The sequence below is a fragment of the Paramormyrops kingsleyae genome, chromosome 16 (genome assembly GCF_048594095.1).
Source record: "Paramormyrops kingsleyae isolate MSU_618 chromosome 16, PKINGS_0.4, whole genome shotgun sequence".
Classification (NCBI taxonomy): domain Eukaryota; kingdom Metazoa; phylum Chordata; class Actinopteri; order Osteoglossiformes; family Mormyridae; genus Paramormyrops; species Paramormyrops kingsleyae.
In genome coordinates this window covers 27,982,468-28,006,227 of record NC_132812.1, presented here as the reverse complement: position 1 = coordinate 28,006,227, position 23,760 = coordinate 27,982,468, and the positions used below count along the sequence as shown (strand labels likewise).

Genomic DNA, 23,760 nt, shown 5'->3' with positions numbered 1-23,760 from the left:
TCAGAATGTCTTTGGGGAGCCCGTATTTTACTTTGGTTGCACCCGAGAGTGCTTACAGACTGCCCCCCCCCACTGCTTAATTAAATTTCCCCTGTACGTTTTTAGCAGTTCTGGGGTCCTTTAACCAGTGTGATTCCCTAAAAACCTGGGGGTGTTCTGTGTTTGCTTTAGGCTGGCCGGGTTTCACGTTTACCTGGGGCTTTTATCCAAAGCGACTTGCACTAGAGGGAAGGGTCACAATTTAGATCTTCTCCCTGGGATTTGAACCCACAACCCTTGTGTTGTTAGCACAATGCTATATTTGTTGAGCTGCAGCAGCTAAACAGGGTTGATGGCCCTTGATGAGACAGTAGTAGGGTGCTTCACCGAAGACCCAGGTATTTTCCCAAGGAGTGTGGCATGTTTAACCAGAGAGACCAGCCTCACTGGATCCTGCGGTTGAATGGAGTTTCGCCCCCCCCCCCCCCCCGCCCCGAGTGTGCAGTCAGCGTCTCGGCCTTCCCCGTGAGTCAGGGGCACTTCAGTGCGATAAGCAGAGCATTAATCGAGGCCCGTTGTTGCCGCTATCAGCGCGGTAATGGAGCGCTCTTCGGCCGGCCCTGATTCACGGGGGTCGTCCCCCCCCCCCTCCCCCCCCCCGGGATGTGGGTTAGTGGCTGACGGGGCCTCCAGAAACGGAGGTTAATCAAAAGAGGTAATGAAGCTTTTTATGGACACCTCGTGAAGGTCGCCACCGAGAGGCGCCGGCGAGAGACGCCCGGTCCTAGTGCGAGTGGATGTGGCGCTGTGCGTCGCACGGATATCCTTTCACCAGTAACGTGCACAAGGTCAAGAGCAACTCAGGGGACTCAGTTTATCGGTCTTGTCCAGAGTGCCCCATTGGTGCTTGGGTTCTCCACGGGATTGGTGAGGGTACAGAGGCTTAGGGTGAACCTCTCTCCTTCCCTCACACATTGGGCTTTTGTTCCCCACATGCCTCCTCCTCAAAACCCCACCTAGAACCTCTGGATTGCCGAGAATTGAGCAGCATTCGTTTCGCTGATGGACTGGGAGCGATCTTAGTCCGTCGTGACCAGTCTGGCGTCACAGGGCCGCTGTGCCGTTTAGCCGTCCTCCGGGGTGGCGGATGTTGAACCTTCTGAACTCTGTAGGATCTGCGGTTATTCTGAGAAGTCTGTAACGACGAGTGAAAAAACACGAGCGTTTTACAGATAGAGATCTGAAGGCCGCCTGTAAAGCCATGCTGGTGTTTAACGCGTTTTCAAAGTCACGCTGACTGGCTTTCTGCTGTTTGCCGAGACACGGAGAGGCAGAGGGAAAATGGCCCATTCCAGCGCCAGAGTGCCAGGTCCTCTGGACGATTTGGGCTCCATTTATGCCATTAGAGTTTTGTTCACAGGTGTATTTGGGTGTGACACGTGCCTCACTGTTCCCGAAGCGAGTGGTAGCTTAGACGGCAAGGCCTGATGGGTAATGGGGGGAGAGGGGGGCATGTCACACTCACTCTGACCTACCTGTGGCCTCAGGGGCTCCTATGAATAAAGCCCGCCCCCCTCGGGAAGCCCATTCTTAGGCCACATGTCAGCCCTGTACTGGAGCAGCAGATACAGGTGGGCAGATTTGCAAATGTTTTAACGTTAAGTTGATCTGGATTACTAGTAATAATTAAAAAACCATGATGTCTTCATCTGAAATGAGCGATTCCGATCTGCGCTGTCCCCGGTAACTCATCCCCGCCCGGCGCTATAAATACCGCCTTGGCGTTGAGTCATCGGCGCAGTGACGGTGACAGAGTGCAGGCCCTAGTGGCCCTGGGGCTTCTGGCTAATTATTCTCAGAGATTACCACCGTCAGCTGCTTCCCGATGCCCCAGTATCAACAGCCCCTCATTGCCAGTGCGCCCCCCGACCTTTGTGGAATGTGATCACCCCCCCACCCCCCCACCACCTAATCCAGACCAGGGTGTGGGTGCGGAATCTATCAGCGATGACACTGGTCGTCAGCCCGGCGAGACCGCGGGACCCCGGCGTAACGCGTGACATGGTGGCCCTTCTCTCCGTCCCCAATGTGACGGGGCCACCTGCTCCGTTACTGAGCGAGTTGCGGCGTTCGAGCCAAAGTTCACAGTGAAGGTAAGAGGGTCCTTTGGGTAGACCGTCTCCCAACTACCACCCGCCCCCCCCCCCCCTCCTGGTTTGCACGTGCGACTGCAAGCCTCTTTTGTCCCCAAATTACCCAGGCGGGGCGACACCCAAACACCCCCCCCCCCCCCCCACAATGCCACACTGCACATGGTACCTCTGATCACCTAATTGTTCATTTAGTTCATTACCAGTGGCGTCGATGTTCGGGAAAGAGGCTGAGGCTGCACAACCCCCCCCCCCCCCACATTTTAACTGGGGCTGCTGTTCCTGGAGCCTTTTAATTCCCCTCTCACCCCTCCAGTTGCCAACCTCTTTCACAGGGGCTACTTTATGGGACACATACTCCCCCCCCCCTCTGCCAGCTCCGGTTTGTCAGGGCTATTCAGCTGAGACTGATGGCGATTGTGGCAGATGGGCTCGATGGATGCCCAGCCCTTCCTGCTCCGCTGTCTCTCCCTCTCTCTCTCTCTCTCTCTCTCTCTCTCCCCCTCTCCCTCTCCCTCCCTCTCTCTATCTGAATAGGCCCCCACAGGAGCATCCTATCCGTAGCGCCCCTTGTTCTCTCCCCGCCCCCCATCCTCCCCTCCCCGAAGGGTAGTTCCACCTTCAAAGCTGAGCGCTCTCTCTCCCAGAACACATTTTACACGTCCCAGAGGCTTGGGCAGAGGAGAGCGAGAGAGCGAGAGTGTGTGTGTGTGTGTGAGAGCGAGAGAGAGAGAGAGGGAAGGGGAGGAGGAGAGCGAGAGGCTGTCAGTGACAGACCGGCTGAGAGACGGGCGCGGTGTGAGGGTGTCCGTGCAGCAGGCAGGCAGGCAGGCAGGCAGGCAGGCCGGGGGGGGCGCGCTCTGGATGTAAACTTCTTGCCAGGCCAGGGGAGCGGGCGCCATTGAGATCGCGGCCGCAGGATCACCAGGTGTGTCATCCGCAACCCGGGGCCAGGATGCGCCATCGCGCTCCGGGTGAGTACGCACCTCCGGGGGGGGGGGCTACACAGCGGTGCTCACCTGCCACATGTGCTGCAGGGGTGCCCGTGTGTGTGGGTGCCCGTGTGTGCGTGTGCGTGTGTGTGTGTGTGTTTGTGTGTGTGTATGTGTGTGTGTGTGTGTGTGTGTGTGTGCGCGTGTGTGTATGTGTATGTGTGTGCGTGTGCGTGTGTGTGCGTGTGCGTGTGTGTGTGTGTGTGTGCTGTGTGTGTGTGTGCGTGTGTGTGTGTGTGTGTGTGTGTGTGTGTGTGTGCCTGCTTTAACAGCAGAACGGCTGCTCCCTCAGGGTTCCGCCCAGGACTTTCTGCAAAGTTAAAGGAGTGACCTCCGCTTGTTTTACTTGCTGTAGCCCTCTGGGTGGTTGGGGGCGGGGGGTCAGGGGCAGCGCGCAGCCTGGTGCTTAAGCGTCCTGGGCTTACAACGCATGATACGCGAGCTACTGTCCATGCTGCCCCAGCCTACTGCACTCCTAGGATAATCCTGCCAAACCTCGAATGTTCCCAGTAAAAACGGAGCAAGAAACGATCTGGTCCCTGTTGCTATTAGCAACTGAGAAGGGCTGAGTCCCTGTGGCAGTAATCAGCCTAATGCTGATTGATAACAGGTTGATAAGCCCCAGTTTGATGGGGACCAGAAGAACTGTCTGTCTGCCTGCCTTCCTATCTATCTGTCTGCCTGCCTTCCTATCTGTCTGTCTGCCTGCCTTCCTATCTGTCTGTCTGCCTGCCTTTCTATCTGTCTGTCTGTCTGCCTTCTTTTCCTCCCTGTCTGCCTTCCTATCTGTCTGTCTGCCTTCTTTTCCTCCCTGCCTGCCTTCCTATCTGTCTGTCCGCCTTCTTTTCCTCCCTGCCTGCCTGTTGGTCTGTCTGTCTACCCTGCCGGGTTGGCCTGCCTTCCTGTCTGTCTGATTGGCTACCTCTCTCCTTGCCTGTCTTCTTGTCAGTCCTTTGGTCGGTCTGTCTGCATGCCTTGTCTGTCTGTCCACCTACATTTCTGCCGGCCTGTCGTCTTCCTGCCTGCCTGCCCACCTGCCTTCCTGTCTGTCTATCTTTCTGCCTTCCTACCTGTCTGTCGTTCTTCCTGACTGCCTGTCCTCCTTTCTGTCTTTCTTCCTTCCTGCCTCTCTGCCCTCCTGCCTTTCTGCCTGCCTTCACTCCTGCCTGTCTGTCTGCCTGCATACTTCCCTGTCTGGCTGTCTCTGCCTGTCTTTCTTCCTGTCTCTCCTTCTTCCTGCCTTCCTCCCTGGCTGTCGGATACCGTGGTGGCGGCCGTCTTGTGGCGTCTTCCCCTTTGTGCTGACCAGGGGCCCCTCTGCTCTCCTGAAGCCCGTTCCATCCATCCCCACACAGCCCCCCACACCCCCGCCATGTTTTGTTTGGGAGCCAGCTGGTCCCAGATCGCCCAGTCTGCAGTACTGGTTTGCACTGCAGGCCTGTCCTAATCACCCAGACTGAGCTGTAATGTGTGACCCGCAGTCCGAAGTCGCTGCCTCCTGCGGGGGGGGGGGCGCCATATTGTTTGGTCCTGGAGTGAGAGAAGCATTGTGGATGCACATGTCACAGCATGGCGAGGGAGCCTCCCGCCCTCAGAGACCCCCCAGTCCTGCTCACTTTGCTGCTCCAGCCTGCTGATGGACTGTCAGACATACTGACGGCGATAAATCGCTCCCTATTTACCAGCCCTGTTTGCTCAGACTTTTGCGCCAAACACTTCCACACTGATGTTTCCCCCCCCAAATACAGGAGACCCCACCCCCCGGAAGGCCCTGGCTTTGCAGCCCAGTGCCGGTCAGGAGCCCAGAAGGAGAAAATCAGAACTTGGCTGCTATTTATTTGGGGATTAGGCCTGAAAGCGGTTTCTGGGCCAAGCCTCTCAAAGTGTAAAACGCAGTTTATAGAGCACTTAGTGCACTGCAGCGCCGGGTATAAATGAGGCCTGTAATGAATCACTTTCACGTACATGGACACTCTGGCTCATTACTTTGCCTGCTGATGGGGTCCAAAAGGGAGATCCTGCCCGGTTCTGCCTGCTCCGCTTTCGGGTTTCTCCTCGTGGGACAGACGTGAGATGCGTAGACGCGGACGGGCCGCGGTGTGATGTCGCGAGGGCCGCCCTTTAGCCCACGCCGCGTCAGTGGCATCGTGTGCCCATTGGGCGTAGGATTTGTGCGCAGGCGTGCTGAGGACGGCTCGGGGCTTTCGTTTTTACCAAAATCTGAGATCAAAGATCTGTCCTCTTGGCGGCGTGGATAGAGGAAAACGTCATGCTGTCTGTCTTCTTTCTTCCCTATCAATGGTGAAATAGCACTATGGGGGGGGGCAGTTTTAAATATGTTAAAGTGCCCATTTTCTTGCTGGGCCAGGGTTACAGTCGCCGGGGAAGCTTGTCGTCTTTGCAGTGACATTCATGGGGTGACCAGGCGAGCCAGAACATGGGGCATCTCGCGTCACTTCGGGCTGGAACCTAGACGGATTCCTGGCGGCTCTGCAGGCTTCGTGACATTAAAGCATCTGGAAGCTTTTTGCAGGTCCGGCGGTATGTCACAGGCCCATCCTGAGTTCTTATTGAAGCGTCAGATGCGGTAGGCTTATGAAATCTACTAATGGAGTGGACTGGATGCTCGTTAAATTATGGACTGGATCGTACACTTTTTCAGAAGACATTTTTGAGATCCCTATAAATGGGGATATTTGTGAAACCCGCGGCAGTTAAACATGATCGGCCCATTGCGGGCAGCCCTGGGTGAATTTCCCAAAGCCCAAGCTGATGGGTCCGTCATGTAAGCACGTCACCCTCCGGCTGTGTACTGGTGGAGCCCCAGCCTGCTCTCTGCACTGGGAAGGTGCAGCTTCCTGCCCCACCAGCTACGACCGCCGGTACCTGCGCTCTGATGGTGTTTGTCGTACGGCCACTGGAAGCTTGACGTGCAACTTGCACCTAATTCTGATAGTCAGGCACACTCTACAAGCAGTGTGATGCTATTACGCGCAAATACTGTGTGTGTGTGTGTGTTGGTTTGACAGAGCCTGCATTGCTCGATTGAATGCGTGCCAGTTTACACTCTGCATATCTGCTGAAAACACTCCAGGCGAGCGCGAGGAGGGAGCAGCAGGGTCGTGTTGTTTTGTGCGTGCAGCTCTGTGAAATATGAGTGATTTATTACAGCAGTGGAATGAAACGAATGAAATGTCAGGAGTCTCGTGTGGGGCCCCTAGTGGCACTTTGCTGTGGGGCATGTGCAGCGTTAAGCGGAATGGGGGGTGGGGTTATAGGTTAGCGTATAACCTAAGTATGCGGATACATTTTGCGGAGATTTTGCTGAAAGCCGCACCTCGTTTAATAGAGTCTGACCACGTTTATTTCCAAGTGTCCTCCGACCAACCAGAAAGTGTCTTCATCGAGCGATATGTGTTTATTTTATGTGTTTTTGAGATTGAAATCATAAATTACATCTACAACAATTATGTGGGGGAGACACGGCAAGGAGCATGTCCAATTTCCATGTCTGACTGGTGAGTCACTGCCTGCCTCTGGCTGGGACGGTGTCCAAAATACCGGAGACCGAGTGTTTACTCGGCGCTCAGGCGCGGCGCGGCGAAGCCGACAGGCCGTCCAGCTGCCGGTGCTGCGCAGCCTCCTCCTCAAACGAGCCGTTAGGAGAGCTTAAAAAAACAAAATTGAGAAACTAAAGACAGCTGCAGCAGCGCTGAAACAATTCTGCTTGATATGCATCTTAATTTCACTCTCAGATGATGGAAGGGAGGAGCTGCTACTTGCGATAATGGAATCTTCCTATCCGATAACGGCGCTCCGGTGCTGTCCTCCTCGTAATTAGAGCTTTCTGGGCTGATCCCGGATGGTTCATATCCTAAATGGAATCTTAGTGTTGACCCCTTCCTGCGTATCTCCAGGAATAAAAATGGATTTGACAGATAAGATTTGGCGAAGCCCGTTAATTTCAGGCAATTCGAGAGAAAGTGTGTCATGCCGCACTAATGTCAATATGAGTGCATGCGCTCGGAATGTGGCCGACATTTGCAGCTGGTGCATCTGTGGATTTGCATGAGTGTCCTTCGGGGTCTGTTCCCGCTGGTCCGGACGGGACGTGAGCCCAGCGCGGCACGCTGCTTGCCGCAGTAAACCTTTCTGCAGTGGGGCTTGTGTAACGCGACCTGGGAGACGGGCAGGAGCCAAACTCGCGCTGCTCCCCGCTGAGTTCTTTGTCCGCGCCACGGAAGGAAGTTTTGGATCCGTGAGAGGATTGCACAACGGGGAATTAGAGTGATTTCGGATGTGGTTTGTGGCATGGCTGAGTGAATGAAGAACACGACACGGCCCGCATGAGAGACGCGGGGCATGTCCGGCTGCCCTCTCAACGCTGAGGACTGTTTGTCCTTCATGCAGAATCCCTACCTTTTAGTGCAATATGTCTGCATTTTGCTATAGAGTATCCATTTATCATATGTGATGAGTTTGGTGATCAGAGCTAGGCTTTACAATGCTTTCCAGGGGGCGGAGTCACATGTGCTGAGTGGACAGTGCTCATTGGTGGAGAGTCACCTGTGCTGATCCTGCGTTTCATTTTCTGTCAGAGAAAAACGTCTTGAAAATGTCACATCCTGACTGAAACACACCCCCTTTTCCGATGTTTGCTGTATGACATTCCCCTGTTGTCATTTCAACATGGCGGCTTACATAGTCTCAGCAGTTTCACTCCTTCTCTATTTTATAGATATTTCAAAATGTTTATTTTGTCAAATATCAGTATTTTTAACAGACTTGTTAGTGTCTTTTGTTTGTTTGTGATTTGTTTGCCTCTCAGATAAAGAATTTTGCTATGATTCTGCTGCTGTTAATTAATAAATATCTTTCCATGAGCTTTTCGTGCTCAGACAACAACAACAACAACAACAACAACAACAGTGTGTTCGTGGAGGCAGCCATGTTTGTTCGGAGATGTGTAGCTTGAACGGGAGACTGGTCAGATGTGACGTTACACACCTTGGAATTTATGACTTCGCCGAGATAATCGAATGCAGCATGAGTGTACAGTATTTCTCGGTGGATAGAGTCACTTGTTCTGAGTGGGCTGTGGTCATCAGTGGGTGGAGTCACATGTGCTAAGCGGACAGTACTCATAGGTGGGTGGAGTCATGTGTGCTGAGCGGACAGCGCTCATAGGTGGATGGAGTCACGTGTGCTGAGCGGACAGCGCTCATAGGTGGGTGGAGTCACTTGTGTGCTGAGTGTGCAGTGTTCCTAGGTGGGCGGAGTCACATGTGTGCTGTTACCCACTGTTTCACCCTCAGATGTGGGGCCAGGCTTTCGTCCAGCTGAGTGTCATACTTTACATGTGGAGAACTGCCCACTGGCCAAAAAAAAACAGACGCCTCCACAGAAACTATTTTTGTTGTATGCTGTCGGCTTCCCACACCAATTAGTTGATTAGCGATATCCCAGTTTTTTTAACTGTAAATTTAGTCCATTCAAGCAGTAAATATGCCGGAGACCGCCCCCCACTCATAGGGGCTCCAGAGTAATCGAGTCTAAACACAGTTCATCGGAGGTGAAGGTTTCACACACTAAATTCAGTCTGTCAGGCTGGTCCTGGTGATCCCGTGGGCCACCAGCAGGGGGCAGACCAGTGTGATATGGTGAAACTGAAATGGAGCCAGACCCCCCAAGACAGCATCATAATGACTGGGTTTGCTTTGTGAAGGGGGTGCTGTGACATCTGATGAGCGCTGTGCCCCCAGCTCCTTCTGGCAGCGTCCCTGCTCCAGGATTAACACCTCTGCCTGCTTTTCTCATTCTGTTTTTACCCTGAAACTTCCTCTTCATGATGTAGATTGACAGGGTTGTGTTATTAAAGCCCCAGGATCCAGAGGTGCATAAGACCAGGTGAGGTTTCATAATAATAAAGCTGACGAATGACCTTGTCAAGCTCCAGCGGTGAGCGTAACGCTGCTTAGAATCTCCCCCCTGCAAAGAGTGTCTTGGTCAATCCCAAATAAGCGCGGATTATCAACACTGACATTCAACACCGGCCATCAACTCTCATCAGCACTAACTAGCAGCTGTAGCCGTCTGGCCTGACAATCAGCAATAATGATCTGCTTGGGCCGTCAGATTTCTCCTTTGGCTCTGACCATCTCCCGCGACCTTCGGCCCTGACCGCCAGCTGTCACCATCATCACAGCAGTAGATTTCATCACAGCTCTCAGTGGGAGATCTGCTGATCACAGTCCAAGGAGAAAATGGGCAAAGTGGATCAGAAGACGTTTCAGCATTTGGACAGACTCAGTCCTGCCTTGTGGTACTACAGGATGTTGCATGAAATGCATGACATTTGCATCTCGAATCGCGCTGCAGTTTAACGACTGCGACGCTGGAGAGCTTTTACGACCCGGTATGCGGGGGTGGGGGCAGTACCCCTGTTAGAGACCCCACCGTGACCTCAGGAGGTGTCCTGCTCTTATGTCACTGAGCAGCTCGAAACTTCTAGTCGGTTAAACCGGTTATAACCAGGGAAGTTTTAACTAGATTTTGCATGTAAGTAAAACATCCAAGCATAGACTAAAGATTGCTTTAGGTGAGAGTCATTATTCATATTTTTTTTCTCTATTTTTAGCTAGTTCAGAAATCTGGGTTATGTGTAAAGAGGTGTCGGATGAGGTCATTTATTGAATGTGACAGCGTTTTCTGTCTGGTGCATTTGTGTCATAATTTTATTGCATTTTCCCGAAGTTTCAGGTGTGTGTAATGAAGTGCCGGGTATTACTCCTCTGCTGCTGATTGAATGTCGGACGAGCCTTCAAATATGTTTATATATGAATTTGCCAAAGTCAGAGTGGAGTACAGAATGGATGGCACAGTCAGTAAATCAGCTCGCAGATGTTCAGTGGTGCTCAGTACACAGACCTGAACGCTGTGCTCAGCTGTCGCCCCCATGCGGGCGGGGGGGAGACACTAGTACCCGCATTAAGCAAGCTGTGCTGGGGCTGTTTTGACTGCCACTAAAATCCATCCCAATTACAGTAATCGCGCTTTATACAGAATGTCATTCTTGGCAGCGGTATTCGTCCTCGCATTAAATTACGGCTCCCCTCTCATTTTTCATCCTCTGCCACGTCTCCTTCTATAGGTTCTTTGAGATGCGGGTCCTGCCCGCCGAATCCGGAGGGAGCGGGGCTCGTAAGAAATGGAAGTGCCCCGATCCGACAGGAATAACCGGCAGCGAAAACTGTTCATAGTGACAGAGGCGTGTATTTGTGCACTAGGCTTGATTGCAGGCCCACGGGGGGGTGGTGGAATGGGCTGTAGTAGCTTGGGGGCTGTTTCAGAGGCATAGGGCGGGTTGATATGGATCTGGGGCAGTTCCCGGGCATGATTAGGGGTATTGTAGCCTTCAGGCAGTGACGGGGGCATGGAGGGGGCTGTGATAGATTTGGGGCAGTTACTGGGGCATGGACGAGGATTATTCTAGCCTTGAGGCAGTTATGGGGGCTTGAGGGGGCTATGATAGATTTGGGGCAGTTACTGGAGTTTGGACAAGGAGTACTGTAGCCTTGAGGCACTTATGGGGGACTGGAAGGGCTGTTTTTGATTCGAAGCCGTAACTGGGGCATGGATAAGGGGTACTTCAGCTTTCGGGTAGTATTGGGAGCATGGAGGTGACATAGAGGCTAGTTTGATATCAGGTGGCTTTGCGAATGATAGATGTGCAATACTGTGCACTTCACACTAATGCCTGGTGTGTAAAGGGTATATAATCTGGGCACAAACGCCTTGGCACCCATCTGCCTCTGTGTCCAGAATCCCTTTGATTTCCTGGGAGTGCGAGCGTTATCTATTCAGAGATATGACACGTTTAATAAATGCGGACTGATATTTCCCGAACCTCAGAGTGCTGGCAAATAGGCTTTTTGGTATTACTCAAAGCCCTCCTCTGCTGGGAGGTAGTGAACATATTGAGATGGATATTGAATGAATGAAGTTCCATCCTGATACATGAGATTGAATTTTCTTTCTGATGGACTTTTCTGATGGACACTTCTGCTCTGATATAACAAGCCTTCCGTTATTTTATTTTTTTGTTACAGTGTTTTCATTGCATGTGTCTCTGTGCTGTGTGTGTCTGTTTGCTGTGTGTGTCTGTGTGCTGTGTGTGTCTCTGTGCTGTGTGTGTGTCTGTGTGTGTCTCTGTGCTGTCTGTGTGTCTGTGTTGTCTGTGTGTGCGTGTTTGCTGTGATACAGTCCGTCCTTCAGGCTTGGTCCTTCTGGATCTTCTCTACAGCCCTCCTGTACTCAGGGTGAAGCTGTCGGCTGTTCTTTATCTCTCCAGTCCATGAAGAGTGACCCGCTTCTCCCCCCCCCACCCCCGCCTCCCATCCCTCTGATCGGCTCCTGTCCGTCTTTCCCCCACGCAGGGAGAAGCTGGCTGTGGCACGTCTCCAGAGGGAAGTCGCGCGGAGTCGGAGCCGGGCCACAATGGTATGTTTGTGTTTTCTGACCTGGGGACCGGGGGGGAGGGAGCTCTGCACTTCATTCCCACCGTGCATCACTAAGACGACAGCCGAGTGGTGCTCTGTGCTCCCCTGTCAGCCTAATTAACAGAGAGCAGAGTCAGCTTCTGTTCATTCACGCTAAATGACGAAGGGGGACGCGATCTCCTCATGAGGCGGCATCTTCGGGAATCCTCCTGGATTCAGCTTCAGCCACAGTGCAGGGATGTTACAGAGACGTTTCAGAGGGTACAAGGACGTTATTTGGAGATGTTAAGGAGATGTTACTGGGACGTTATGGAGATGTTATACGATCATTACGAAGACATTACAGAGATGTTGCATAGAGGTTACAAGGCCGTATATGGAGATGTTACAAGATACATGTTACTGAGATATTACAGGATGTTTCAGAGGGTACATGGATGTTATATGGAGATGTTATAGGACATTACCGAGAGGTTACATGGCCATTTATGGAGATGTTACAGGAACATTACAGAGACATTATGAAGAGGTTACAGCAATGTTACGGAGACATTAAAAGAACCTTATTGAGAGGTTATAGGGATGTTACAGAAAGGCCATAAGGAACATTACAGGAAAATTACAGAGACATTACAGAGGTTATATGGAGATGGATTAATGTGTCCGGTTTATTGTGGAATAAATGGGGATGCAGGATGTATGAGGAGGATGTATGAGGAGGATGTATGAGGAGGACTGGGGGAACGGATGTCGCATGAGCTGCGGGAATGACGATGCCTTCAGGAAAACATAAAGCGAGAAATAGAGTCTTTGCAGGCTTGCGGGCAGCTGCAGGAAAACCATACAGCTGTGAAATCAAACTGCAAGCCCTCAACGTCAGTTTGAACTCCAAACGTCGACCGTAGGACGTGCAAACATGGTGATTATCAGCCGGACCTCACGATCGCGAGGCAGCCTCATTCTGGGCTTCCTGGTGTCAGTCGTGCCCCAAATGGAGATTCCCAGGGAACTGGGTTCGTGTTTTTACCCGGAGAACCGGCTCCTACTGCCCTCCCCAGCCGGGCTGTGTTCACGATCAACCGTAGGAGGTGAAGCACTTTCATCAAAGTACCTGCTGGGGGGGGGGTCAGGCTTATCCTCGGGTGTGTTCATGCAGGGAGGTCTTCTCTCTCGGGGGAGGGGGGGGGGAGGCGGAGCTCAGCGGGGGAGTGATACGGCCAGAGGGGAGAGACAAGCGCCATTTTAGTTGAGCGGGTTCTGGAATCTAGAGCAGTTGCTAGTGCTGCCCCCAGGAGGCGCTCTTTGAGCAGCGGCCCTGCGGGTGGCGCTGCGCTCTCGTGCTCCCCAGCGCACAGCTCAGTGCCCTCTTTCATATTCATATTCATTCATATTCATATCCCTTTGTCTCTCTCTAAAAGCCCCGTCCAACCATAACGGAATTTATCCTCATAATGCTTAAATATGTGTTAAATATGCACCCTGCCGGTGTTCAGTGGCACTTTTTAAACGTAACTGCTTGGAAAATACCGCATATGATGAATGTGATGCGTATTAGAAATAAAGCAGGAAATGTCAAATTTTGCACATATTAAATAAACGCAAAAGAATTAACAAAAAAAGAATTAAAAAATTGAGATGTATATACCCACTTGAAGCTGTCTCCGCTAGTGGGTCACAGTCACGGGGGGGGGGGTCATTCTGAGGTGCGGTAGGCAGACTCTGACCCAGCATCAGTACACGTTGCAAGGTGACGAAGCTACCCCCCCCCCCCCCAACAACTTTCCCGAGGAGCAGAGCAGAGACTCTACGGCCAAGATATATCGGTGCCGACCAAGCAGCCGGGGGCTTTGAAAACGGGCTCCTGTTGTGAGCGGGTCAGCCAGCCGCCATAGAGCCGGCCTGCCAGAATCTGCTGTTTCCGCCGTCCTGCCTGGCCTCCCCACGGGCGGATAATGGGCCCCCCATCCCGCTGAGGGTCGTACGTCCCCAGGGGACAGGGGGCGCTGCCCAGACCCCACCGGCACGGTCTCTCAAACCGGGGGTACGTGCCACTCCCTTTGAAGGGCTCGTATCACACTTTATCCCCCATCTTCCTGTGATTGGGCCACATTTGTTTCTGACCAATCACAGCCATGTTCAACCGCTCCCTGTTTAACGACTGAGCTCCATTTCAATGACCAGGTCATTAAACTAGGTGAAAATCCCGGTACCCTCGTCGTGACCGCGCCTGTGCTTACGGCTTCCCTTCAGCCTTCCGCGCTCAATTTCTTTCATCCTTTCTGACAAAGGCCCCTCTCAATCCAGCGTACGTCATTGTCATGCATAAAAAATTTGGTCGTAAATGTGGGAAAAAGTGTTAGAAGGTGATTTTTTTTTTTGTGGTGGCTAAACGAGAAGTGGCTGTACTTTCTGACATCCCTTTTGCCCACTGTCCTGCTCCATAATCCTACTCTCAGTCAGTGAGTAACCGTGAATCCAGTCACCCCTATCCCTTTGTCTGTGGTGTCCCTGGAGTGACTGCTCGACGGGCAGTGCTGTGCAACTGTGTGTCGTGACCTTGTCCAGATGAATCTCACAGGGATGCTTCTGTGGCAGAAAAGCCACATTTAGTTTGTAAAAATAAATATCTGTAATAAAAATGCACAGTGCAGCCTCAGCTATCCATTAACGGCCCGGTCCTCTCCGCTACGGTTTTCTGCGCTGTTCAGTGTTTTTCTGGGAGGTCTGTAGTGCATTTTTTACATCTTAAACAAGTGAGCAGTGTCTCCATGCAGCCTGGGCATGGAACTGGGGGCCGGGGATAGAGATCAGCCCAGCCCCACACCCCCCTCCCAGCTAGGGCCGGACTCCCCAGCCTGAAAACCGCAGGAGCCTGCGGCCCAGAGTGGCTCAATGTGTGCCCCTGTGCAGCCGGATTTTCATAAACACGCTTGGAACCTGCCGTCTGGCAGGATACTGCGCTTCCTGCTTGCATATGGTCGGCGTACGCAGGTTTGTCGGTAAAGAGGCGTTCGGAGCGGGGAGCATGGTTCCAAGCAGACGGATCCCACGCACGATGACCGCACCGATCAGAAGGGGGTCACCTCCATGAAAAAAGTAGTCCCTGGAAGATGCATGAGGTGGTACGCTGAATAAATCATCCATCCATCCATCCGTTCATCCATCCATCCATCCATGCATCTTCAGCTTCTTTGTCCTAGTGAGAGTCCATATGCATGTAAACCTGTCCATCACTTTGTGTAAAATCATCTCTTACTCTGCTGGAACACGAAGAAGATGACAATGGTTTCTCAATATGTGCTTTTCAGTGGGCCAAGGGGAATATTTGTCACAGCCAGGGGGAATATTCACGGAGGTACATGCTAAAGCCATGTGGACCAGCTGCTCCGTGTTTTACAGAAGGAAGTTCATCCACGATTACGTTCAGGACAGAAAAACTGAAAGTGTGACTGATGTGAAAGGATGACCGGATGAACTAGCCCATTGCGGGCAGAGCGGGCCGCTGCATCTGAGCATGCCCAGACCTGCATGCTGTGAGCACGCTCTGACAGCTGCGAGGGGATGGGGGGGGGGATGTCCCCAGGCCGGCCTTATCGGGCCCAGCCAGAGCCCTGAGAGGCTGACGCTTACTGACAGCTCGGTGTGAATGGCGGACGGGGCCTGCCCTCTGTGTGATCGACGGGGGGGGGGGGGGGGGATTGGGAGGGTTAGCCAATTCCAGACATTGACAAATGGGCGACTGAACCCCAATGGCCGCGGACGGGGCGCTGATACCGTGGCATTACGCAGATTTACGGCTGTCAGCCTGGCGCTGGAGCCCTGATGTTCAGCACCGCGGCAAGCAAGACGCAGGGACCCTTAGAGCGCCACCTAGAGGCAGGGAGGCTGCAGTGTCACGACCACCGTGCGTGTCACTGAGCCATGGATGTGCCCGTACAGGCGTGTTTCAGCCCTCGTCACATGACTGCTGTGTTAAGGGTGGAGGATGCAGGGTTCCTGTGCCTCATTCACATGGCTGCATCTCGCCTCTCCCCTCTCTATAAGCACATACTCAGGGGTGGGGGTAGTCCTGTCCCTGGAAGGTGGACCCACCATCTCGCAGCAGGGGGGGGTGTACGTAATCAGGTAGCCTGTCTCCCAGCATTCCCCTTGGCCAGTGATACTGTAAATCCCCCGCCCCCCCCACAAGATAAGCAGTCAGTGTCTTCCTGGTCCCTGAATCCCAGCACCCACTAGAAGGCTGCTCTGCTCTGCGTTCCCCATATCGTTGGGGGGGGGGGTGGTTGTCTTGCAGTGATCTCCAGCTGTACCGGATGACTGGGTTTTCATCTCCAAGCCCCCCATGGGAGATGATTCTCCTACTGACCCCCCCCCCCACACACACACACACACACACACACCTGCACTCCATCCTCAGCGATGCGTAACAGTGTGAATGAGCAGGCCGTCCTGGGGGTACGCAGCCGCTAATCAATTTACCGACCCCTGGGGGCTGGTGCCGTCCTCCGGGGCCCTGGACGCAGGATCCGAATGTCACTCAGCGCGCGTGACGGAGATGGATGGGGATGATGATGACGGTCCCTAAACGACGCTGCTGGACTGGGTCATTAAGGCGGAGCGCGCCTGACACTACGGCCCCCTAACAATGATGGCGTGAGACAATGGCAGCTTGAAGGACGCATCAGTCATCATGTCCGCATGGCCCGTAGTTGACACACAGGGCGTGATGTGGGGTCCCACCAAACCACAGTCTGCACTGCCCCTGCTCCGTAACTCTACACCCCGTTCTGCTCCTTTCATGCCCTCCTAAATGCCGTATCCGCTTTCCCTCTCTCAGTATTATTCCATTTTGGCCCGAGTGGTGGAATATCTGCATTTCACGCTCGAGTGCGTTTCTGTGTCAGCTGTGCATTTGCGAGTCTGCTGTATTTGGGAGCAGGTCGCCATCTGCAGGCGGTGAGGGGGAAACGCGTGTGGCTGAGAGCGTGGCTGGCGAGCGGGGGACTATGACGGTGGTGTGGGAATGCCGGGCGGCGTGGCGGCTCAGCGGTTAGCTGCCGGCTCGCACCTCCGCTCGGTGCGGGCGGTTTGCTCATTCGACCCAGGTGCCCCCCAGGTGCCCCCCAGGTGCCTCGGTTTTCCGCCACAGTCCGCAGGCTTGCAGTTAGGCTAATCGGTGTCTCTGTGATGGACTGGCATTCCATTCAGGGCGTATTCTAGCCTTATAATGCCTTATATAGAATCCCGGCCCCTCCTATAGCCCCCGACCAATATCAGTGATGAGAAGATGGATCGACTGAAGTAACACAATTATAGCTTTGTGTTCCATGATCTCCATCCATCCATCCATCCATCCGTCATTTTCCATACCCACTTATCCCAATGCAAAGTCATGGTGGTCCGAAGCTTATCTTGGAAGCTATGGGTGCAAATAATTATTTTTTTTTTTTTTACAGTTTTCTTGACTTTTCTTGAATTTTATATATATTTTTTGCTTTAATTTATTGCATTTATGTTATATTTATTTTGTATTTCTCCATTGCTCAGAAATTAGAAATAGATGATTACATAGATCAGTTAAACAGTGTACAGACCTGTGCTGTGTCTGACAGTGTTTGTCTTTCTGCTCCTCTATGCGTGTGTGTAAACATGCCTGTGTGTGTTTAGGTGTCCTTCCCATGCTTGTCTGCCCGCATAAACACTCCCCGCTGACTGGCCCCTCCTGTCCCAGGCTGCTGGGCTCCGTAAACCCAGATGTTTTCCTTGCCTTGGGCTCGCTGGTGGGGTGGGCTGGGGGGGGGCCCGGGATCGGGGGGGCCCGTTTGCTGCCATCGCTGAGTGACTTTACATCCCTGACTTTCTGCTGGGTCAAACCTCAGCTGGGTCAGTAAAGCCCGGTCCATCACCCAGCACACCGTACCCAGCCTGTGTTCTTTGGATCCCATTAAACAGCCGCCTCCCCATTGCGGTTTCCATGACAGTGCTGGTGTGTGCATGGGCGTGCATGTCCCTGCACGTGTGTGCGCACGCATGTGATGCTCTTACCCTACCAGCTGTTTCTGAGCTTGTTTACAGGTGCGGCCGGTCAGCATTTGCTTCATGCAGAGCCACGCGGCGTTTCTGCTCCAGCCTCATCCGACGTGGCTTTCAAATCCTGTGTGACCCCTCTGTGTTCCACTAGGGGGCAGTATTGGCTCTGTGACTAAATGCTTCCCCGTATTCTAAATACAACTGTTTATGTTGTGATGCATTAAGGAGTTGTACATTACAGGTAACTGAAAATCTAATCATTCATAAATATATTAAAGACATGGATATTGACACTGTGCTCTCAGTGTCATACAGAACAGAATATATTTGCTAATGGACCATTAGTGGTAATGATGATGAAGTTAATGATTGCTGTTATTCTGTGTGATGGAGGACCTCATTTTATTTATCAAATAAGATGATTTGATCTCCAGCGTACTTTGCATTTACCCCCTTCGGCCTGCAGTTTTTGATGTTTTGCTTGTGTTGGGTCATGACGGGTAGTTTCATTAGCTTTCCTTGAGCAGGCCGAGGTCAGAGGTTGTGTAAATCTCCAGCCCACTACTCGTGTTCTCTTTAGCGCACCCTGCTGGCGCGTTTCGGGTGAGCGACCGTCTACGCGTGAAGAAAAGGCTTGGCAGATTACCACGTTTAGATCACAACCAGCTGCAAAATTTTTAAGTTGATTTATTCGAGCTCTTTCTATCCCAAAATAGATGTGCTTTTTTTCCCCCCAACCGAAATGCAAGTATCCAGGGACGCTGCGGAATGACTTTGCGGCATCTCTGCAAAGCTTTACCCCTGATTCTCTGTCTCCCTCAAACCAGGGAGCCGTGTTCTGTCTGCAACATTAATGTACTCGCAGGCCGTACACGTGAGGGATTATTTCTTTTACTGCTCGATTGTCAGGGGGCTTAATGGATTATTTTTAATTATGATTAAACAGCCGGAATAAGGATTAGCTGGATAAGGTGCTGAAATATAATTATTTACTGAGCAGTTAGGGAATGATTGACACGCAGATAAACTGAGTATGGCTGTTACTCTGACACGTTATTACAACCTGCTCAGTATTACATGGGAAATGTCCCCGTCGATGTGAGGGAGCCTCTGCCTGCTGTCACTCAGGGACAGAGCGGCCCGGCATAGATTAAGGGCCGCTTTAACTAGTGGGCTGGCTGCTTGGTTTATAACTAGTATCACCTGATAACCACGGATAATCCATCCATCAAGATGAGGTATCAGAGCAGTGGGTACTCTGTGATGGTGACACTTTATACTGGTTGGTTGAAACAAAATTTTGATTGGACCTGAACTACCTACCTCTGGTTATAACCAGCATGAATGTTTTTTGGGGAAAAATAGCCCTCTGTGATTCATGTAGTTGAGATAACACTGGTCACATCAGCCTACTCTGCAATAGCCTCTCAAAATGTGTCATCGTTAATGGCCATGAGGTGGCGCTCTCTGCGTCATGCAATGAGCGCTCGTGCAGCGGAGAGGAAGCCGGCCACGGGTTCGCCACCCCTGTGCCGTACGGCCTGATTAGGGGCCCCTTGCTTGGAGGAAAACAAATATATTTATTTATTTATTTAAAGTTCAGGGTCTGGAGCATCGAGTCGGATGTGATTTGAGGGCTCCATACTAATCGCAAATTACAGCCCACCCATTACCGAGCGAGCATCAGAATGGGCATCCTGTCACGGCTTAATCCCCGAAGGCCTAATTAGCTAGCATGCTCCGCCGCCATAGCTCGTTAATTCCTACCCGAGACCTGGAAATATCTGGGAATCCAAATGTCAGAATGGGGAATCTGTTGACAGCTACTAATGAAATAGTTAAGAGGAATCTGGCAACTGTGGTAGCTCACGTGGACACCCTCGAGCTGAGGCTGCTAAAGGGAGCACCAGGTGTGAGTGGGGGCTCTTTCTGTGGCTGTGAAACACCCACGATGGGGGCTCTGTTCAAGGTCAGGGTCGTCCTGTAACGCTAATCAGAGTTTATATTTGCTATAGAATGTAGGAATAAGCAAAAATGGTGTATGTGCGTGTGTGTGTGTGTCTCAGATATACATTTCATTGTGGGGACATTTGGTGCTTTTATTTTGACATTGTGGGGACCATTTTTTGGTCCCCACAAGGGAAAATTCAATTTTATAAAAATCCGTGACTTGTATTTTGTTTGGTCACTTATGGTTAAGGCTAGGGTTGAGTAGGGATTAAGGTTGTCATAGTTAGATTAGATTTGCCCGTAGGAATGAATGGATGGACCCCACAAAGATATGAGTACAGGTCTGTGTGTGTTTTTGTCTTTTTGAGTGACACCGGTCTGTTTTTAGTTTTCAGGATTATTGGCACGCCTGCGTTTAAGGTGACAGGCTTTCTCCCAGTAGAGGTGGATTCTGTCTGACCTGAGGAAAGTGGCCACAGTCCAGTGACTCTGCATTTCAGGGGTGCTGGTGTTCCACACCCTCGTCCCCCCCACCTCCATCCATCACTGTCGCCGCCCTTATCTGCGGAGGGACAGCGAACTTGGCCGGGAGCCGCGCGGCCCGCGACGATAGCTGATGAAATATTGCTTCATTAGTCCACCCGGATAATGGCGTGTTTCTCCCTGAGAGGCTGTGCCTGAAACTATGTGCCTTCTTGCCGGTCTCCTGCCACCGGCAGTTCTGGGATTCCTCGGGACGAATTAAAGATGCACGGAACACTATCGCGCTGCACTTCCTCATTGTCTGTTTATGCCGCACGCTTCCACGTGTCTGGGAGACAGGATCGCTTAATCTTCTCTCTCAGGCCGGTCGTTCTCACGTCGCCGCGATTTCTGTGATGAATCACGCTTCAAGGTCCGCCGTATGTAAATGGGCTTCGGCTAGGCGGCCTCCCGGGACGATACCAGCACTCACCCGTAGAGCTGCTGGAAAAATAATGTGAAGGATCTTGGCAAATGAGAAGGATTAGACTCCACGGCTGAGTTATTGAGGGCCTCAGTGAAAGAGGCTGGGGCAGAGTGACACACAGAGACAAACAGTCATGTAGATCCAACACGTGTGGGGGAGCCACACAGACGCAAGGCCGTTTAACCTCCACACGTGTGCCTCACTGGGTCACAACCATTAGCTCTGTTGTGACAGCACAAAGCACAGCACTAATCTGCTAATAGGCGCCAATTAGGTCTTGAATGTGAGCCTGATGCCTCTGCAAGCCTTGTTGCGAACTTGTTTGTGGAGAATTCTTCACCTCATTTCTGGAAGCTCTCAATAGGCTTAACCCTAAATATGCTTAATCCGTCCATAAGGATCTTAGCTAAATCATTTTTGACACACGTAGCTGAGTTTTCTGTTCAGGTTAGCGGATCTGAAGAAAGAAGAGGTCTCGATCCCTGTGAAATTTCAGCTGGTCTTTGGCCTGGTTTGTTACTTTATTTAGTTTTTTTCCTCAGTATTATTGTGCATTTCTTAGAACCCTGATGTGACGACCCCTCACCTTAAATGTTTAAGTGAAATCTCTGAGATGGGAGGTGTGGCTGAATGAGCTGGGGGAAAAACATCTGCATAGAAAAACACCCCCTTGTTTCTGCAGTGAAAGGACGTGATGTCATAGATATCAGGTGACTGCCTTCAGCCCTCTTGATCCTGTTATAAGTAGTAAAGTTGAGACGTGATGGTGAGGCCCAGTCTGCTTTTGACACTGAGCACTTGCACACAATAGCACCAGGAAGGTGACGTCCATCCATCCATCTATCTGCCCATCAGTGAGGTTCCCACGGACTGCGGAATTGTGCTGCTGTTGGGTTCTGTTGCCTTGGGGTCAAAGAGCCCGGCTGTGCGTGGTCTCTCGGCTGACTCACCTGCCCCCACCCCCTCCCCCCCACAGCGAGAGAAGCTGATCCATGAGCTGGAGGAAGAGAGACGCCTGCGACGGGACACTGAGAAGCGTCTGCGTGAGGCGACGCAAGAGTCAGAGCTGGGCCAAGCACAGATGGAGGCGCTACAGCAGCACTTCTCCAGGTAGGAGGCCACACCCACTTTGGGGGGGGGGGGGTGGTGTAACACACACAGGGCACCGGCCACCACGAGGGGAGGGTCACATGCCCAAGAGGCCACCCACCATCATTTATTTGCACATTACTGACTCATTGGTTCAGAATGAGTAAATTTAGTTTGTCGTCAATGTGACTGAACACGTAGGGGGTTCAGTCTAAGTCCACAGGTTGTTTTTCAGTCTCTGTCATGGGGGGGGGGGGGGGAGGGGCAAACAAACGAACAAGGAAAACATATTTCCTGGGCTCCATTATTTTGTTGACCCTCTGCGGCTCACTGAGGTCACTCTGGGAACCTCTGTCGCTCTGACCATGGGCGAAGGACTCCTGCAGGATCTGACCTGTGTTACCAGCTCATCCATTCAGACCGACGTGCCAGTTAACATGAACGTGCCTTTCATGGTTTCACTCACCGTTAGCGATTGTTTTCCTCACTGATGGTGTATGATGCATCGCTAATAGCATGTAGGCATGCGCCCTAAAGCCCCTATACCTGAGTCTCTGTGTTAAATACCATTCTAGACTCTCAATATTTCAGTCCTGTGTACAATGCGAAATGTTTCCCCGTCACTTTTTAACCCCATCCCGCTCGCGGCGTGTGCGGGACTGTACGTCCCCCGTAAAGGTGTCTTCGGCGCGCCAAGCAGCCTTCCAACTCTGAAATTAAGATTCCTCCTTAATTTCCGTTCTGCTCAGCGAGGTGTGACATTAAGTAGGACAATATCCAAGTCAGCTGAAAAGTCACGGCCGCTTTGTGGCTGACGTGTAATTAAAAGATAGCAATTCAGGACGCTGACTGTGACAATCATCCACAGAGCACTTTCATTCTTCCTGAAAGATTAGTAATTACGGACACTTTAAAAAGTTTTAATTTTCTCCCTGTGTTTTTGAGAACTCTTCACGTCCATGTGATTTCTCAAGAAGGAGTAGAGTAATTAACGGTACCAAGCAACACCTGTCGCGTGTGGCTCGCATATGCGGCGTCCTCAGATGGATTCACACGTGTTGTTTGCTTGTTGGTGTCTCCTTATCTCCCATCCTTCTGCACCATTTACCTCAGGAGCTGCACTCACTATAACAGCTTGTTACACATTCACAGGTCGAGAATCTGTTTTTAAATCTCCACTCTAAGGGTCTAGTCCACCCTTAGAAGGCATAGAAAGTTCAGTGCTTCATTAAAACTAACGATTATCTGGCTGCATTTTGGTATAAAGGCATCGCTGACTCAGGTGGTCAAAAACAGCAAAATAACTTTCCCTGTAGCAGTAATAGAGCTAAATTATGAGTCTCAATACTTTTTTTACTCATTTTTTTTTTTTTTGTGGCTTATTGTCAGAGGTGTTTTTAGTGCTGAATCCATCTGCCGCTGGCTGATGTATATGTCTATATGCAGAGGTGGAGATTTCAGGTCAGAGAGTATAAATCCCGAGTATAAAACCAGGATTTTGTTTCAACCAACCGATTGAGTACTCTGTGACTCTTTATACTCAACTGGTCGGTTGAAACAAAATCCTGGTCTGGATTTGTACTCTCTGGACCTGAAATCTCCACCTCTGTCTATATGAAATCTCAGTAATATAGGTCTGTATGTGGAGTGTAGGTCATTGGAAATATAGGGAGCTGTGATAATTCTCTCTGCTCTAACTGTATCATTAGCCTTTTGTACTTGTATTAGATTCCTGAGTGCAAGTAACCTGCTACCAGACTTTGGTGAATGTTTGCTGACTGTCCCTGTTAATAGGTTTGCTTAAGTCGGGACACGTTTGTAATCTTCTGCTCTATTAATGCCTTGGATTCACTCTTCTGCTGTTAAAGTGAGAAGTTCACTTTGAAATACGTATTTGAAATAACATATATATACTTGAATAGATTATATTGCAAGAAGAGTGTCATAAAGACTTGCGAGGTTGCTGAGCTACAGGAAGAAGACCAGCCTAAATGTTTCCCTCTGACATATGCTTTATTGATCAACCATCTGTCCTGAACATTTGAATATTTTTGGTTTTTGGTTATCTTGAACGTATCTTATTTTGTGCAGAGTAATGCCTTTAAAAATGAGTATTTTATGAG

General features: G+C 51.3%; 1 protein-coding gene across 8 annotated transcripts in view; it reads left to right on the top strand.

The window, feature by feature from the left end:
* The window catches only part of LOC111857178 (nck-associated protein 5), a 119,271-nt gene that overhangs the window by 36,285 nt on the left and 59,226 nt on the right, over nt 1-23,760 (top strand). For 7 of the 8 annotated variants that reach the window (XM_023837743.2, XM_023837744.2, XM_023837742.2 and 4 more), the window contains 2 exons: nt 11,557-11,620; nt 21,525-21,658. In XM_023837743.2, coding sequence (XP_023693511.2) covers nt 11,557-11,620; nt 21,525-21,658 — 198 coding nt within the window. Of the gene's footprint in view, nt 1-2,785; nt 3,104-11,556; nt 11,621-21,524; nt 21,659-23,760 lie in introns of those variants that run through there. The other variant, XM_023837745.2, reaches the window with a different exon arrangement.